Source organism: Rhinolophus sinicus, linkage group LG01, assembly GCF_036562045.2.
Source record: "Rhinolophus sinicus isolate RSC01 linkage group LG01, ASM3656204v1, whole genome shotgun sequence".
NCBI lineage: Eukaryota > Metazoa > Chordata > Mammalia > Chiroptera > Rhinolophidae > Rhinolophus > Rhinolophus sinicus.
In genome coordinates this window covers 147,470,083-147,486,539 of record NC_133751.1, presented here as the reverse complement: position 1 = coordinate 147,486,539, position 16,457 = coordinate 147,470,083, and the positions used below count along the sequence as shown (strand labels likewise).

Below are 16,457 nucleotides of genomic sequence, written 5' to 3'. Positions count from 1 at the left end.
GATACCCTACAAAATCTTTACAACATCATTGATTACATTCCCCAAATTGACTTTCGTATCCCCATGGCAATCTTGTGGTTACCAATTGTGCTTTGTAACCCCTCACCTTCCCCCTTATCCCCATCCCTTTATCCCCCCCCCCATCTAGCAATCCTCAGTTTTTCCTCTATGACTGACCATAGTTTTAAATAAATTAAGGAGGTGGGAAAAGGTTACTGGGTTAGCAGTTCTATAAAAACACCTTGCCAAGAGGACTGTTATCAACATAAGTATTGAGCATTTCCAGACATACTTGAGGTTAGAATAATTTTTCAGTTCCTCTCCGTGTACCAGGAAAAATGAAAATGAAAAAGCTACTTCTGCTGCCTCGCTGGCCGCCAGCGGGTCCTATGACTGCCCAGTAAAAGCTGGTTCTTCTTTCATAACCTGAAGGACCACATCCTGCCCTTCTCCAAAAGTGCACCGAGATCCAGCAGCTGGTTCTTCCTGCCATTTCCTTAAACCCACAGCCTCAATTCTACTACCAGTCTGTGAAGAATGGGGCTATTGGTCCATCTCTCTAACTCCATGGTCAGTTCCAAAGTCCATACCCACCCTCAGTGATTCCAATGGGCTTTTCTGGCCCCACTTTTCCTCAAGAAAAGAAAAGAGACTATAGGTGTAATCTCAGGCAGGGCACCCCTTCTGGTGAAGTACTCTGCCAACCACAGTAATCAGTTGATCCTTATTGGATCAAGCCGTGATCTTTTAGCTCTTATCACACCACAATAAATGAAGCTTTACATGGGTCATCTCATTGAATCCTCATGAAAAACACCCATGAGCTAAGAACTATAATTCGTAATCTGCAGATGCAGAAACTGAGGCTAATAGAGGTTGGAGAGTTTGCCCACAGCCACGCAGTTGGTCAGTGGGGCAGCCAGCTTTCAATTCCAGACCTGAGCAGTCAGCATCCAAGCTCTGCGTTCTCACACTGTGCAGGCTGTCTAGATAGTGTGTTCTCATAAGTGAAAACAACAATCTTTCTTTCAAAGCAGTTTTAGAAATTAGTTAGCTGGAACTGATTATCCAGTTTTTAATTCTTCTCTTTCCCCTCCAACCCACAGAGATATATACCAGAGATGGGAACTCCTATGGGAGACCCTGTGAATTTCCATTCTTGGTTAATGGGACCTGGCATCATGAATGCATCCTTGATGAAAGTCACAGCGGGCCATGGTGTGCAACGACCTTAGATTTTAAATATGATCAAAAGTGGGGCATCTGCTTAAAACCAGGTAGGTATGCGCTAGTAAACTTTATTTATGGAAAACAACGGAAACCCTTTCTATGCGGCAAAGGGAGAAGGAAGAGTCCAAGATGATTCAAAAATGATGACAACAAACATTATCCTAGATAAGGGGTATGTATTTGAGGAAAGAGGGAGAAGTAAGGTGTAGCTATGAAACTGCTTTCAGACGTAGGCCAGGAAGAGAACAAAGGCAGGGTGGTGTCATGGAAGACAAGTGATGAGAGGGAGTGTTCTGTAGCACAGATATCCTAGGGAGAGGAAGTGGAAAAGGCATGGGCAGTTAGGAAATTGCTGCTGGCTTTTAATGGAGAAGTTTCAAAGACTAGTGGCTGCAGAAGCTGGGTTATAGTGGGCTGAAGCGTGACCGGAAGGCGGGTAAGCCTCTTAAGTTTTATGGGAAAGAAAAGGAGAGAGGGAAGGGGGAAAATTTGAGAGTGAGAGAGGTTGAAGACAAACTTTTAGGATGGTGGACACTTAAATATGTTTATGGCCTGCAACCAAGAGTGGGGAGGGGGGCAAAAGAGACAGACATCCCTGGCCCTCTCAAAATTGGTGACATTGTTCTCTCTGCCATTCCTATATATTGGTCAGGGTATTTTTTTAAATTGCTTCTTACTTGAAGAAAACGATTCAAGGTGTGCTAAAGAATTCACTGAAAGAGAGAGAGAGAGCGAGAGAGAGGGAGACAGAGACAGAGACATAGCAGTTGCATCATTACCTGGTATATAACTCACCAATCAGGTGAGAGTTATAGGGGATCACAGTACCTGATGTGTGGTAGGTATTCAAGAAATGCTTTTCATGGGCAACAGTTTGGGAGAATCTGTAGTAAAGAAAAAGGGAACAGCTCCAGACCTAAGTATTAATACTTATAGGGTCCTGCCAAGTGTCAGGTACTATTCCAAGCACTCAATCTGTATTAACACATTTAATCCTTATACCACCCTATATAGTAGGAAATATTATTTATCCCCATTTTACAGATGAGCAAAGTGAGGTACAGGGGAGTTAAATCACTAGCCTAAGGTCACACAGCTGATTAATTTCAGAGCTAGGATTTAAAGCCAGGAAATCCAGCCCCGAAGTCTTTGACCCAAACGACTATACTATTCCGCTTCATTCAGCAGCCAACCTGATGACCTAGTAATGCCAACCCCTCCTTGAGAGAAGCTGTGCTTCAAAATGCAGCGTTCTAAACAACTTGAAGAGGTTATACTGAGCCAATGATTCTCAAACTTTAGGATGCAACAGAGTGACTTGGAGAGTTTGTTAAAACACAGATTTCTGGGGCCCATGTCCAGAAATCGTAATTCAGTAGGTTTAGAGTGCGGCCCAAGAATTTGCCTTTTAATGAGTCCCCAGACGCTGCTGCTGCTGATGTGTGGGGAGCACATCCCAGAATTAGTTTTATGGAAGAAGCAAGACTGTGAGTTTTTCAAAGTCAAGAACTGCTAAACCATGGAGATTTTATTTTATAGCAAACACTGCCATTCCAGTGGAAGCTTCTGGATTTACAAGCATAGGGCCTCAGTGGTAATAAGGAATCTGTAAGCAGTATACTTATAAATCCACCTATTTTGTTTTCACCAAATTTCACAGCAACCCCTGTTGCTATGTAGGACATTCGAAAGTGACCGAAGGAGCAGTGTTAGCCATTCAGAAAATCAGTAAGACCGGACTTAGAGACCAGTGCTCTGATTCTAGCTCTGCCACAACATCTCTAGATCTTTGTTCCCATCTGTGAAATGAGTACATTAGCCTAGATAACATCTAAGGGCCCTTCCAGTTTGAAAGGCCATGAGATGTGTGACTGGTTATGGGAGGCCCTTTGGAAACCCCTAGAGGGAAGCATAGGACACACTTGATGTAACCATACTGGGTTTTCCCATCGTAGCGAGCACATGGGAATCTCTGAGTTTATTTTTGGGAACCAGTTGCATCAAAACCTATTTGTCTTATCCAGGAAACAGCTTGAAGGTCTTTTGCCTGAAATAGTACATGCTTTTTAAATATTTGTTAAAGAAAATAATATGTGCGTTATACAATGAATATATATGTTTGTATGCATATGCACACATATACATATACATATATAATGATAATCATATAATATTAATTATATATTGTATATTATATCATCTATTAAAATATTAAGGAGAAACTTGCACTGAGGTCCCCAAATAACATAGCCACTTGGGCTCTAAATCTTGAGCATTTAAGCAGCATATCTTCAGGCTGTGCGCAAACCCCTCTGCAGTCTGACACCATCTTCACATGAGCTTATTTTCTGTTATCTGAGGGGTTTAACAGTGTGAGCACAGTTGAAGACTCCTACCTTTAGGCAGAGGGCAGGCATGGGCTGAAATATGGCATTGTAATTGATAGGGGATAAAGGGAGAGGGGAAGACAGGAGAGTGGAAGCTTTAACCAGCCTGAGTCATTTGGGGTCCTGTGACTTCAAATTCTTTGTGTAACCAAAGAATCAAAATGTGGGCTAGTCCAGCAATAAGCTTAGCATATCCTAGGAGTACGCAGATTGAATTGCAGTATTTATAAGCATTCTAAGTAATAGAAAACATTATGCCCTTACTTTATGATCACTGCGTATGTTTTTATCAACAGAAAATGGCTGTGAAGGTAATTGGGAAAAGAATGAGCAGACTGGAAGTTGCTACCAGTTTAATACTCAGGCAGCTCTTTCCTGGAAAGAAGCTTATGTTTCATGTCAGAATCAAGGAGCTGACTTATTGAGCATCAACAATGCTGCTGAATTAACTTATCTTAAAGGTAAATTGGACTTGCATATGGTAGAGCAAATTACTAAAATTATAAAGATGCTGTCTGTCTTCCTCTATTTTCATATCCAGGTATGTTGTTTTGTGTGTATATATTTTCTGTCTTCTCTTGGTATTTCAACTTCAACACTGAAACCCACAAGCAAAAACTTATCAAATATAATCCTGTTCCATCCATTCAAAATACATCTCGTGATGGAGACTAAAAAGAGGTTAATGTTCAGAAAATGGGGTGAGGTAGCAAGATTAAACTGCAACTCAAACCCTAAGTGAAAAGATTTGGATATGTAGGGTGCCATATGGGTACTGGACTTATCGGGGGATCACTTCATAGACTGTGTAGATGCCTGACCACTGCGCTGTACACCTGACGCTGATGTTGAATAATATTGAATGTCAACTATAATTAAATATATGTGTGTGTGTATATATCTATTTGTATATATGTGTGTGTATCTATATATACACATATACATATATATGTGTATATATGTGTGTATATACACACACACCAGGGGAGGCCAAAAAATGTACACATTTTAAGAGATGTTATCTATGTATTACTTTTCAAAGTTGAATTGAATTATGGTAGCAATGTGCAGTATGACATTTGCTCAAAAGATGGCATTAATCAAATGAATGCTAGCGTAATTTATTGTATTACAATTTTAATACAGTTTTTTCCTTTCTTAAAATTCATTTCTTTGGTACCCTCTGTGTGTGTGTGTGTGTATGTGTGTGTGTGTGTGTGTGTATGTGTATCCATACATTACTTTTTATTTAGAGCTATGTGATTTGTACAGAAAAAACCATATCCACACTTTACCTTATATACATATCCATGTGATTTACATATATAAAACCATATCCATATTTTTAGGGCTTTTTGAGGATACTTTTGACTATGCATTGTTTTTTGCCTTACTGCAGACTTTAGATCTCAATGTCTACACCAGGTCACTCACTGGAACTTGTCACACACACACACACACACACACACACACACACACACACATACCCTGTTTCCCCAAAAATAAGACCTAGCCAAACAGTCAGCTCTAATGTGTCTTTTGGAGCAAAAATTAATATAAGACCCGGTATTATATTATATATTGTATTGTATGGTATCGTATCGTATCATATAATATTATATTATATAGACCCGGTCTTATATTATAGTAAAATCAGACCAGGTCTTATATTAATTTTTGCTCCATACACATACACTATGTATTATATATGTATATGTATATATGTGTATGTATATATTATATATACATATACATTATATATGTATATATACATGTATATATGCATGCATGATGTAATATATGTATGTATATGTATGTGTGTATATATGTGTGTGTGTGTATATATGTGTGCGTATATATATATACATACACACATACATATACACACACATATATGTGTATATATATATGTGTGTGTGTATATACACACACACATATATACACACACACACACATATATATATATATATATACACATATATATATATACACACACATACATTTCTTGTTCCTGAAGCCCTGTCTCTTTCTTCCACAGTCAAGCTCTTGGAAAGTGCAGTATATTTTTCTGTTCACTCCTAACCTCACATATGCTCATTGGTGGAGCCATAATTGGGCCTCTATCCCCACCGCTCTCTTTCTGGACTCCTGCCCATCCCTTGAACGCTGGTGTCTGTGTTACTGCTCTTGGTTCCTTCTGTCTTTGCTGTTGCTATTTGTGCTCTGCCCAGGGGACCTCTTCGACTGCCTAGGTGTCAGTTCCAGTGGAGTCACCTGGTGTAGACATTGAGGTCTAAAGTCTGCAGTAAGGCAAAAATTGTGTATAGTCAAAAGTACCCTCAAAAAGCCCTAAAAATATGGATATGGTTTTATATATGTAAATCATATGGATATGTATATAAGGTAAAGTGTGGATATGGTTTTCTCTGTACAAATCACATAGATATAGATCTAAATAAAAAGTAATGTGTGGATACACTTTTCTACATGCAAATCATACAGCTATATCTGATATATATAATGGAACAAAATATACCAGGGGTGCCAAAAAAATGTATACATATGACTTGTATTCATCTTTTGTCATTGGTATATATTGAGCATTACAATTTTAATACAGTTTTTTTCTTAAAATGTGTATACTTTTTTTTGGCACCCCCTGTATATCAGATATGTCTGTGTGGTTTGCATGTAGAAAACATATCCATACTTTAAAAACTGTTTATAGGTATGTAATATAATGTACATATAAAATATAATTATTTCATATGTATATATACAGATATAGAGATTTTCTATATATAGCACAATAATACATCATACATAATTCCCTGGGAGTAATTAAGAAATTATTATCAAGTGTTTTACTGTTGAGACTATTTTAACAAATTTACAGAGACTCCAACCTGTGAGCTCTTCCTGTTTGTCAATATCATCCTTGTCTTGTCTTCTGTAGACCATTTTATCAGTTGCTCTATCTCTTCTACCTGGCCCTGAATATCTACACATTCTTTCATCATGGTGTCAATGAAGTCTTACCAGGTTCTTGAATAAGAACCTGTTGACTTCCTTGGCAGTGGTTTGAAAATCCTTACCATAATTCACACATTCCTTACACTCTTTGTCCAATACACATGGACCTATGCTAGCATGATTGCATCCATTGCTTCTGGGTATATGCATGTTGACACATCTGCAAGTGGCCTGATATTTAAATTGTTTCTGCTTCTCTGTCTTTCTATTTTTTACTGATGGCATCTTGTTGTCAATTGATAACATAGAATGATACATCTCCATTGTAGTGTGTGTGTGTGTGGGGGGGGGGTCTCCAATTCTGTAACTCCAGTCTAAATGCCTCCTTTGGACTTCAGAGCTGTATACCAAACAGCTTCTGTACATATTTCTGAAACAGTACTGGTAACACTTTACCATTTTGGAGGTCCACAAAATCTGTCTACTAGATTGAAATCCTCACGAGGGCAGGAACTCTTATTTTTGTATCTTTAGTACCTGACAAATAATATGTGCTTAATGAATTTAAACTGCCAGTCTGGAATACAATCCGATCTTCAAAATCTAGACATGCAATGGAAACTGCTTTTTTGCTTTTTCTAAATAACTGCTTTTTAAAAATTCATTTTTAAATTACAGATGACGTACAACATTATATTAGTTTCAGGTGTTCAACATTGTGGTTAGACATTTATAAACCTTACAAAGTGATCACCTCGATACGTCTAAGACCCATCTGACACCATCCATAGTTATTAGAAAATAATGCCTATATTCCCTATGCTGTACTTTACATCTCCCTGTTATATAACTGCCTTCTGACAAGAGGATTACAAGTAGTGAAACAGCTATTCTGAACAGCTATTTCAGCTATTCTGAAAGATTGTGGTCTTACCTTAGAAGAAAGGAATTGCACAAGCTAATGGGAAAGCAGAACTGAATTATCAGCCTTGGCGTTTCTCCATAGTCTGAGGTTTTGTTGTCTGTCAGCGTCACTTGCCTTGTTGGATGGACAGCCTCCTACAGGGAGGGATGCCTGCCTTACAATCGAGGCCGTCAGATAATGCTATTAGTAGAAACTTAAATCTGACTTAGGTAATAGCTTAGGTAATTTTGTCGCTTGTTAAAATTGTATAATTCTTACAGAAAAAGAAGGCATTGCAAGAATTTTCTGGATTGGCTTAAATCAGTTGTATTCTTCTAGAGGCTGGGAATGGTCTGATCAGAAGCCATTAAACTTTCTCAACTGGGACCCAGGTAACTGCTCCCTCCTCCACATACACTGCACAGAGCAAAAGCTATAAATACACACACACACACACACACACACACACACACACACACGTAAGTAAGGACGAGCTGCCCACTCACTGAGAACTTAAAAAAATTTCAAATCTTGACAACTCTCAGAAGAATTCTTTTTCCTAAGCCCTTCTTAGGCTCAGCCATTATAGCCATTATGCCGTGATAGTCTAGTTGATACCATGAGGCCACGTTGAACCACACCATGGACAACTGAGCACTTGTCTCTAACCTTTATAGCAACCGCACATGGTTAAGTAAGAGCAGAATGGACCCCACCACGGGGCCCAGGAGCCATTCTGTGTCCCTTAGAGGACTTGACATATCTATGACTGACCCATGTTGTGTTTCATCTGGAATTTAACTCTAATATGGAAATATTCCCTCATTTTACAACTCTTGGGGTCTTCCACTATAGCACCCAGTTACTGGCAACATAATAGTTATATTCCACAAATAAATACCTTAAAGAAACATCTGTAGTGAATAAAACAAATAAAACCCTAGTTAGCCAAAATATTTTTTTTTTTCCCAAAAGGAAGGTTTAGATACCTTTTTTTCACATTACCTAATTTAATTTTATTTAATCCACACAACAATTCTCTGGTCATCCTCACTGTACAAATGAGAAAATTGGGGTGTAGATAAGTTGGGTTACACTTTCAGTTAATGATGAAGTCAGGCAGTTTATAATCACAATTTGTTATTTTTCTCTAATTGCGTTCTGGAGTTTAATGGGCTTGGCTGGCTGGTTGTCACTTGGGGTCCTTTATACAGTTGACTTCATACAGTCAGATAGTGGCAAAGACTGAGTGTACATGTCTGGAGCCAGGGCTGGGACGTCTAGAATAGCCAAGGGCAGAACGGTCATCTCTGTCCACGTGGCCTCTGTCCAAGTGGCTGGCTTAGCAGTCACAATGGTTGGGTACGAGTATCTTGGATGGCAGTTGACCAGGCAAAAACTGTAAAATTTCTTAATGATCTTGCTTCTAAAAGCATACTGCATCATTTCCACTGTATTCTTCTAACCCTATTAATGGTCCATTTTCCAGGTTCTAAGAACTTAGCCCTGGGTAAAGAAGTCTGAAGGTGTCTCGTGATTTATCACAGAGATGTGCAATATTTAGATATAATACCTTGTCAAAAAATAAAACCTTAGGCTTCTGACAAATGTAGAACCTAAAAGTTAACATTAATTTCAATACAAAAGTGTTCTGAACATATTTTTTTAAAAAATGAGTTAAGTTCAATAAAATACCAATAGGTCATTTTACTTTAATGAGATTTCATTATTAGTAAATAAATTCTCTATTATCTCAGTAAGCAGAATCTTTGAATATAATTTAAACTTTAATTCAAGGTCTTAAAGGCATTACAGAATCATAAATTAGTATATTTTTTGTATAGAGTAGCAGATTAAGAGCTACTGGCCACAGGATGTGACATGGATGTTGACTAGGGGCAGAGGTTTGAATTTTGGTTGGAGGTTTGTTTTTTTAAATTAACGACAGTATATCAGAGTGTTTCCCCCTAGATTCTATATTTTAGAAGAAAGACATATTTAAGCACATGATTGATCATTCAGACTTATACATTTCAATTTAGCAGAAGTTTTTAACTATTTTATGGGTTTCCATAAAAGCAGAATATTAGGAATACAAATTATCTTTTCTAACCATCACTCTGGCTCTAACCTTTTGCTTTTAACTGTTGGAAAATTTTATCATTTAAGCTATGCCCAGTGCACCTACCATAGGTGGGTCAAGCTGTGCAAACATGGATGCCACATCTGGTCTTTGGAAGAGTTTTGCCTGTGAAGCTCAACTGCCCTACATCTGCAAGAAACCATTAAATAATACAGAGGAATTAACAGGTATCTTTCTCACTTCCTGTAGTTCTTAAAATCACAGTTTTGTGAAGTCAAATCAATCCATTTCTTCTACTTTTCTTTCACCTAATATGGCCAATGCTGAAAAGTACTGATTTTGACCCCTGTGGCTAGCTATAATCAACTATATATGAGGAAAGCTTTGGTTTGGTCTATGCCCATAAGAAGGCAGAGATATTCTAGACAGGAAATATATTTCTAAGGTGGCTAGTTTTTTACTAGAGCAATGGTTCTCAAAGTGTAGTCCCAGACCAAAAACATCAGTGTCACCGGTATTTGTTAGAAATGCAGATTCTCAGGACCTACCCCAGATTTACCGACCCAGGAGCTCTCAGGGTGGGACCCACATATCTGTGTTGTAGGAAGCTTCCTGGGGATGCTGCTACACATTCAGGTCTCATGTATTATTACCTGCCTCTGTGAGGCGTCAGAAAGGACGGCCAGGCTTTCCCGCCTCCTGCCCCACCACGCCCAGCCCTCCTCGGTCCTTCTTTGCCAGGCTGGTTCTTTCGGGCTTCGTGCTGATTAATCAGGTAGAAAAGGAGAGGTGCAGAAGGACAAAATGTGGACGAGGAGAGGTATTTTCCCGGGGAGGGTACGAGAGACACAGAGCAGCTGAACTTTCTGAGGAGCCTTTGGAAGAATGGAGGGGATTGCCCTTACTATCATGCACAGTGCCTGGTATTTGATTAAATCCTTACTGAATAAGAAAAACTAAGACTCCAAACTCAGAGGAAAACAGGATGTTCTAAAATGTCTTGCTTTAAGGGATGTTGAGGGAAGGGAATAAAACATAGATTTTCTTATCCACATACTGGTAGGAGCATAAAGCTATCTCTTTAAGATGAAAAAATAAGTGTATAGAATAAGGAAGTATGTTTTAAAATAAGAGGGGAAAATGAACACTTATCTTCTAAGTTGATTCAAACTAAATTTAGCTCATGTAACAAAAGGCATACTAGAAAAGACAGCACAAATGAAAATAAACCAGGGGGGCTAATGATAGGTCAAATAAATACCCTGTAGTAGCAATAATTAAGTAAATCATGATGTTTCCACATGATTGAATAATATGCATTTACTAAAATAACTGCACCAGCAGGAAAATACAAAGAGCAGAACAAAGTGATACGTCTACTTACCATTTTAATCTTATAAAAATATGAATTCATAGAGACAAAGACTAGAATAGGAAAATGATGGTTTTAAGATCAATTATGTGTGATTTTCCCCCCCTCCATTCCTTTATCAAAATTGTAAAATATAATAAGTGCTGTTTCAGAACCTCAACGTTAATTGAGTTATCTTGCAAATGTGAAAAGCTAGCTGAACCCGGATTTTATCCTTTTATAGAAACCAAACTGTCCACATTTTTAAAATGCTGTGTTTTTTAACATCCCAAACAGTTCCAAATCCATGAAATCTGAGTCACCAAACTACTTTCTAGTTCTGTTAAGAAGAGTGGAAGTATTTTGTACGGTTTTAGACCTCATTCTTTTTTTCTAATCTTTCTTGACCATCATTTGGGTGAGTTTTGTCATGGCCAAAACAAAGAATCACTAATTTCATGATGGTTAGAGGTCTCGCAGGGGAGAAGAGAAGAGGTCCAGAGATGCCCTTTGTCCTTTCCCTCCACCACTGCCCTCTCCTGATGTGGAGTGTATAAATTTCTTACTCTTTTCCTTAAGTCAGCCCGTCCTGTGTTCGACAGTGAGCATTAATGCATATCCCTGCTGAGCTAACTATACATGAAAAGGAGACTCAACTCATAATCTTTCAGAGGCAGAAGCTGGAGAGGAACCTAACAAATCCCACACCAAGGAGGAGATTAGTCAGCAACGGGCTTACCCCACACCTTCTACTGTCCACTAGAACTAAGGGCAGCCCCTCCTTAAATCATCTGAGCCCAGCCATATAGACATTTGTATCACATTAAGGTCATATCATCTGATCCTTGCAGTCTCTCTTATGATGTTGTGTTGACATTAGGCACCCCATAAACTCATGTCACTGTACTAGCTGACATTACATTCCCCAGTTTTTCCAGAAACCTTATGATTCAAGAAAGAAGAATTTGTAATGTTACTGATTCAAAGTAGACGTAACTGTACTGGAATATAAATAGCTGCTTTCCCCCCAGATGTTTGGACAGATTCAGATACCCGCTGTGGTGCAGACTGGCTGCCAAATAATGGATTTTGCTATCTGCTGGTAAATGAAAGTGATTCTTGGGATAACGCACATATGAAATGCAAGAAGTTCAGCAGTGACCTCATCAGCATTCATTCTTTAGCAGATGTGGAAGTGGTTGTGACAAAACTCCATAATGGGGGTAAGTTTTTAAAATATCCTATTTGAGAGGTTTAAAACATTTTAAAATATCCCTATTTTCAGACTCTTTGCAGGAATGAAAAGCTTACAGTTTGATCCTTATAGATCAGCTCTGGCCAATAGAATCTTCTGCAGTGCTGTCCAATACACCAGCCACTTGTAGCTTTGGAGCACTTGAAATGTAGCTCGGGGAAATTAGTTTCATTTAATTTTAATTAATTTACAAATATAAATAACCACATTGGTACCTAGTGGCTACCAATTTGACAGTACAGCCATTGATTGAATCATTTCCCTCTTCTCCTAAGTTAAATGATTATTAAGTTCTCCAAACACTTAAGTGATGATTATTTCACTTTTGTAATTATTTGAAAGCTCAAGACTAAAGAACAAAAATACACTCCACTGGCAGTATTATAACCTCCTCCCAGGATTCACTAATAGTAATGGCTAATAGTAGATACCTATTCTGTGTCGGTATGGTGCCAATTGTTTTACCTGGGAAGGCAGGATATTCCTTCCGGTTACTAAATAAGCAATCCACTTCCTGTCTGAGAGTCTCTGTTCTGGTCTGAAACAGATAAAGAGAATTGCGCCAGATTCTTGTGCTAAGTTGATTCTAATAAGCTGCTTTCTCTCAGGACCACCAGTGTGATATTTACATGTAGCCGTCTGATGGACAATATTCTTACTCTAATTGGGATATTTATGATTGTATTTGTATAAGTTTATTATTCCCCATAAAGCAAGATTTATCTAAAATCAGATATCAGGAAACCCAGCCTACAGGTCATAGTACAGCTGTTCCATCTGTGTGCTCTACCCGCAGGAGTGGCCTGAAAAGCCCTCATCACTCAGCCTGACTAACTTATCCACATTTTAACAGGGCAGTTAAGGAACTATCTTCTAAATTAAAACTTTAAAAGAAAAAAGAGAATACCATGAAGGCTCTTAAAGCCCCATATCAGAACATAAAGATCAGGAACAGTGTACATACTGAAGTATGTAATTGAGTAAAACCAAACAAGTAAAACATTTTCTTTTAGATGCCAAAGAAGAAACATGGACAGGTCTGAAGAACATAAATACTCCGGCTTTATTTCAGTGGTCAGATGGTACTGAAGTTACTCTAACGTACTGGGATGAGAATGAGCCAAGTGTTCCTTACAATAAGACTCCCAACTGTGTTTCCTATTTAGGAACGGTAGGAAACCTCCAATGGTTTATTTATATTCTTATTGTTATACCTGATAATACTATTAAGAGTACTTTGGTTGGGATATTAGTGTTTAAGCTGGGAAAGAAAATAAAAAGTAAAAGCCCTGCAGATTGTTTCTCTGGTATCTACTGAGAAAAGGTAAATAAAACAATGACTAAATAAGCATTCTACTTCCTGTATGAGAGTATCAGCTCTGCAACAGATCAAGAGAATTGCTTTAGGATTCAGATTTTTGTGCCAGATTGATTCTAATAAGCCACTTTCTCTCAGGATCACCAGTATGATATTTAGACGTAGCCATCTGATCTTCTGAATTCATGTTCGGGTTAAGTTTTATATTAATCCTACTTTGAGCAGTGAAAAAAAATATGTTTATTAAAAAATTAGGTCTAACTTTGTTCAGAGAATATTCTACTCATGCAGAATGCTTAAACATTTGTTGAACATGCTTCAGTTAAGAGTCCAAAATAAGCTGTATCTTGAGCAGAAAGGACATTATGTACCTCTGTATTTTGTTTGTATCACTTTCCTATGGACTCCTAATTGTTTAGGAGGCTGGTTGTGTCACCCAAAATTCTAGAGAGACTTAAGTGGAAGCATTAAGGAGTATGTGTATTTAGAAGTGTTTCAAGGGTGAAGATGTATTTGGAAAGGTGCCAAAGATTAATTTAGAAGGTTGTCACATTTGGTATTCTACTTTAAAGAATAGCTAAGATGTCTTTAGAAGAGTATCGAAGATAGAAAATGACTTCCCATACAAAAGAGGAAACTGATAGCATACCTAGGCAGCATTCCAAATGTCCAACTAGAAAGTTCAGTTCTCGGAAACTTTATCACAATTGACTTATTGAAATTTAATTTGAAGAAAACAGGATGACTTAGTCAATTAAGCAAAATATATGTTAAGTAGTATATTTGAAAGAGGACTGAAATCTAAGCTGAAGTAGAGTTGGAAGATACTTTTGATTCTAGAATTCTTGAAGAGTGGCTATTCTAACCATCATTTCACATATGAGGAAACGGAGACAGGCAGGTTAGTTGACATGCCCAAAAGTGTTTAACCTGTGGATCATCTTTGGCCATGTCATATGGAAGAAGACTAGAACACTGGCAATGATTTGTGGGCTGAGTTCTCTCTCCGACATGCGTACTAAATATCCTTTGATGGTTTTATTGCTGCTCTTATAAGAAAATGAAATTCATCCGCATTGTGACCTTGAGGTGATTCTGAAATAACGCAAGCCTGTTGGGTAGCATTTTCTAGGAGTATGTTCTCATATTTCATTATTCATTTGTATTCTTTCTCTCCTCCTCCTTCCCCTCGCCCCACTTCCTAGTTTTGTGAGCTGAAACTATCGTGACTAAAAATAACTTAGAGTTCAATTCTAAATATATGGCAAGTAATGTCTCTTGTGGGAAATTTTTTTTTTCTTTTTTTTAAAAGCTAGGTCAGTGGAAAGTCCAATCATGTGAAGAGAAACTTAACTACGTATGTAAGAAAAAGGGAGAACAAATAAGTGATGCAAGATCTGATAAGATGTGTCCTCCAAATGAGGTATGTAAAACCTCTACAAACATTTTCTAAGCAGTATTACACCTCCTTGGTTAGGGATGGTAGTTGAGACTTAAACAGTTCAGACTTGGCAAATAGAAGAATTACTAGCTTCTCTTCATCTACATTAGAGCAAGTCAGAGTGCAGTGAATACTGGTGTTCTTACAGAACAAAAAAGAGTTTTGGGGAAAAGAGTTACCTATTCATGAATTTCTATAAAAATGTATGAGATTACTATCCTCAATGCTGGTATATTTACTTCCCTCACTTATGTTATTCCTGTTCAAAAATAATTCAACCAACAACATTATCCTTTTATGATGAGCAAGGCACTGGGGGCCAAGAAAACTAAGTCACACCTGCTGTCTGACGCAGGTTCATAGTCTTGTGGAGATTATCTATGAAATTGTGCCCCATCCCCATCACATGTATGAATTCCCTGGCCATTGCCTTAATTTCCATAAGTTGTGAGGTGTTAGTAGTGTAGAAGAACCTTGCTTGTCAAAGGGGATGTCATCAAGTTTGGAAGACAGTTTGATAATATTTCTCCTCTGATTTAGGGCTGGAAGAGACATGGAGAAATCTGTTACAAGATTTACAAGGATGAGGTCCCTTTTGGAACCAACTGCAATTTGACTATAACTAGCAGGTGTGCCCATCAATAAACATGTCCTACTGAACGTTTAACTCTGAGTTCCTTTGCTAAATAATCTTCCTAAGAAAAAGTGCATCTTTAATTTATATAATAATTTAGTCAATGTAAAAACACCTACTAATTTGACTCTTGTTTTATAGATTTGAACAAGAATACCTGAATGATATGATTAAAAAGTATACTACAGCTCCAGGAAAATACTTCTGGACTGGCCTGAGAGATGTAGGTTCACGTGGAGAGTACAGTTGGGCAAGTGTTGGTGGAGTAAAGCGGTCTGTAACCTTTTCCAACTGGAATATTCTTGAGCCAGGTATGTGTCTTAGCCTTTTAAGTAATAAAAATACAGGGACCTGTGAAATACAGCATACTCCCAAATATGTTCTTCACTTACCTTTGAAACGTGAGGGAATTTATGACCTTCACGTCTAGAGTCTATCTGGGATCATAAGTAGAAGCAGTGATTGTGTCTTCCCTATGAAATCCATGGGAATATCCCAGTAAAAGAAGCTAGAAAACAGTTCTCGCTAATGGAATAGAGCGAGAAACCTCAGTGTTTGTTTTTTATCTTTTCCATATAAGTATCAAGCAGAATCTAGAAGCTTCATTGTGAGGCACTTTATATTTTCATCTCTCTGATTCTTAACTTCTTTCTCCCAAATTGAATGTGTATATTTCTATTATCCTCAATGGATGAAAAGTAAGGAGACAATATAGTGTAGGGATTATTTATTCTGAAAGTTAGTTCATCCTCCTTTAACCAGCCTAAAGCATTGACTGCAAGTAGCCATAGAATCAGAACATTTGAGCTGGAAAGGACCTCAGAAGTCCCTTCTGTTTTCAGAGCTGAGAAAATAAGCTAGACAGGTGATTTACTTGACAA

At 37.9% G+C, this 16,457-nt stretch overlaps 1 protein-coding gene across 2 annotated transcripts in view; it reads left to right on the top strand.

Annotated features, from left to right (window-relative positions):
- Positions 1–16,457, top strand: part of LY75 (lymphocyte antigen 75) — a 110,339-nt gene that overhangs the window by 9,895 nt on the left and 83,987 nt on the right. For both annotated transcript variants that reach the window (XM_019727252.2, XM_019727249.2), the window contains exons 3-11: positions 1,107–1,277; positions 3,914–4,078; positions 7,776–7,886; positions 9,664–9,804; positions 11,960–12,151; positions 13,197–13,354; positions 14,814–14,924; positions 15,483–15,571; positions 15,718–15,887. In XM_019727252.2, coding sequence (XP_019582811.2) covers positions 1,107–1,277; positions 3,914–4,078; positions 7,776–7,886; positions 9,664–9,804; positions 11,960–12,151; positions 13,197–13,354; positions 14,814–14,924; positions 15,483–15,571; positions 15,718–15,887 — 1,308 coding nt within the window. The remainder of the gene's footprint in view (positions 1–1,106; positions 1,278–3,913; positions 4,079–7,775; positions 7,887–9,663; positions 9,805–11,959; positions 12,152–13,196; positions 13,355–14,813; positions 14,925–15,482; positions 15,572–15,717; positions 15,888–16,457) is intronic.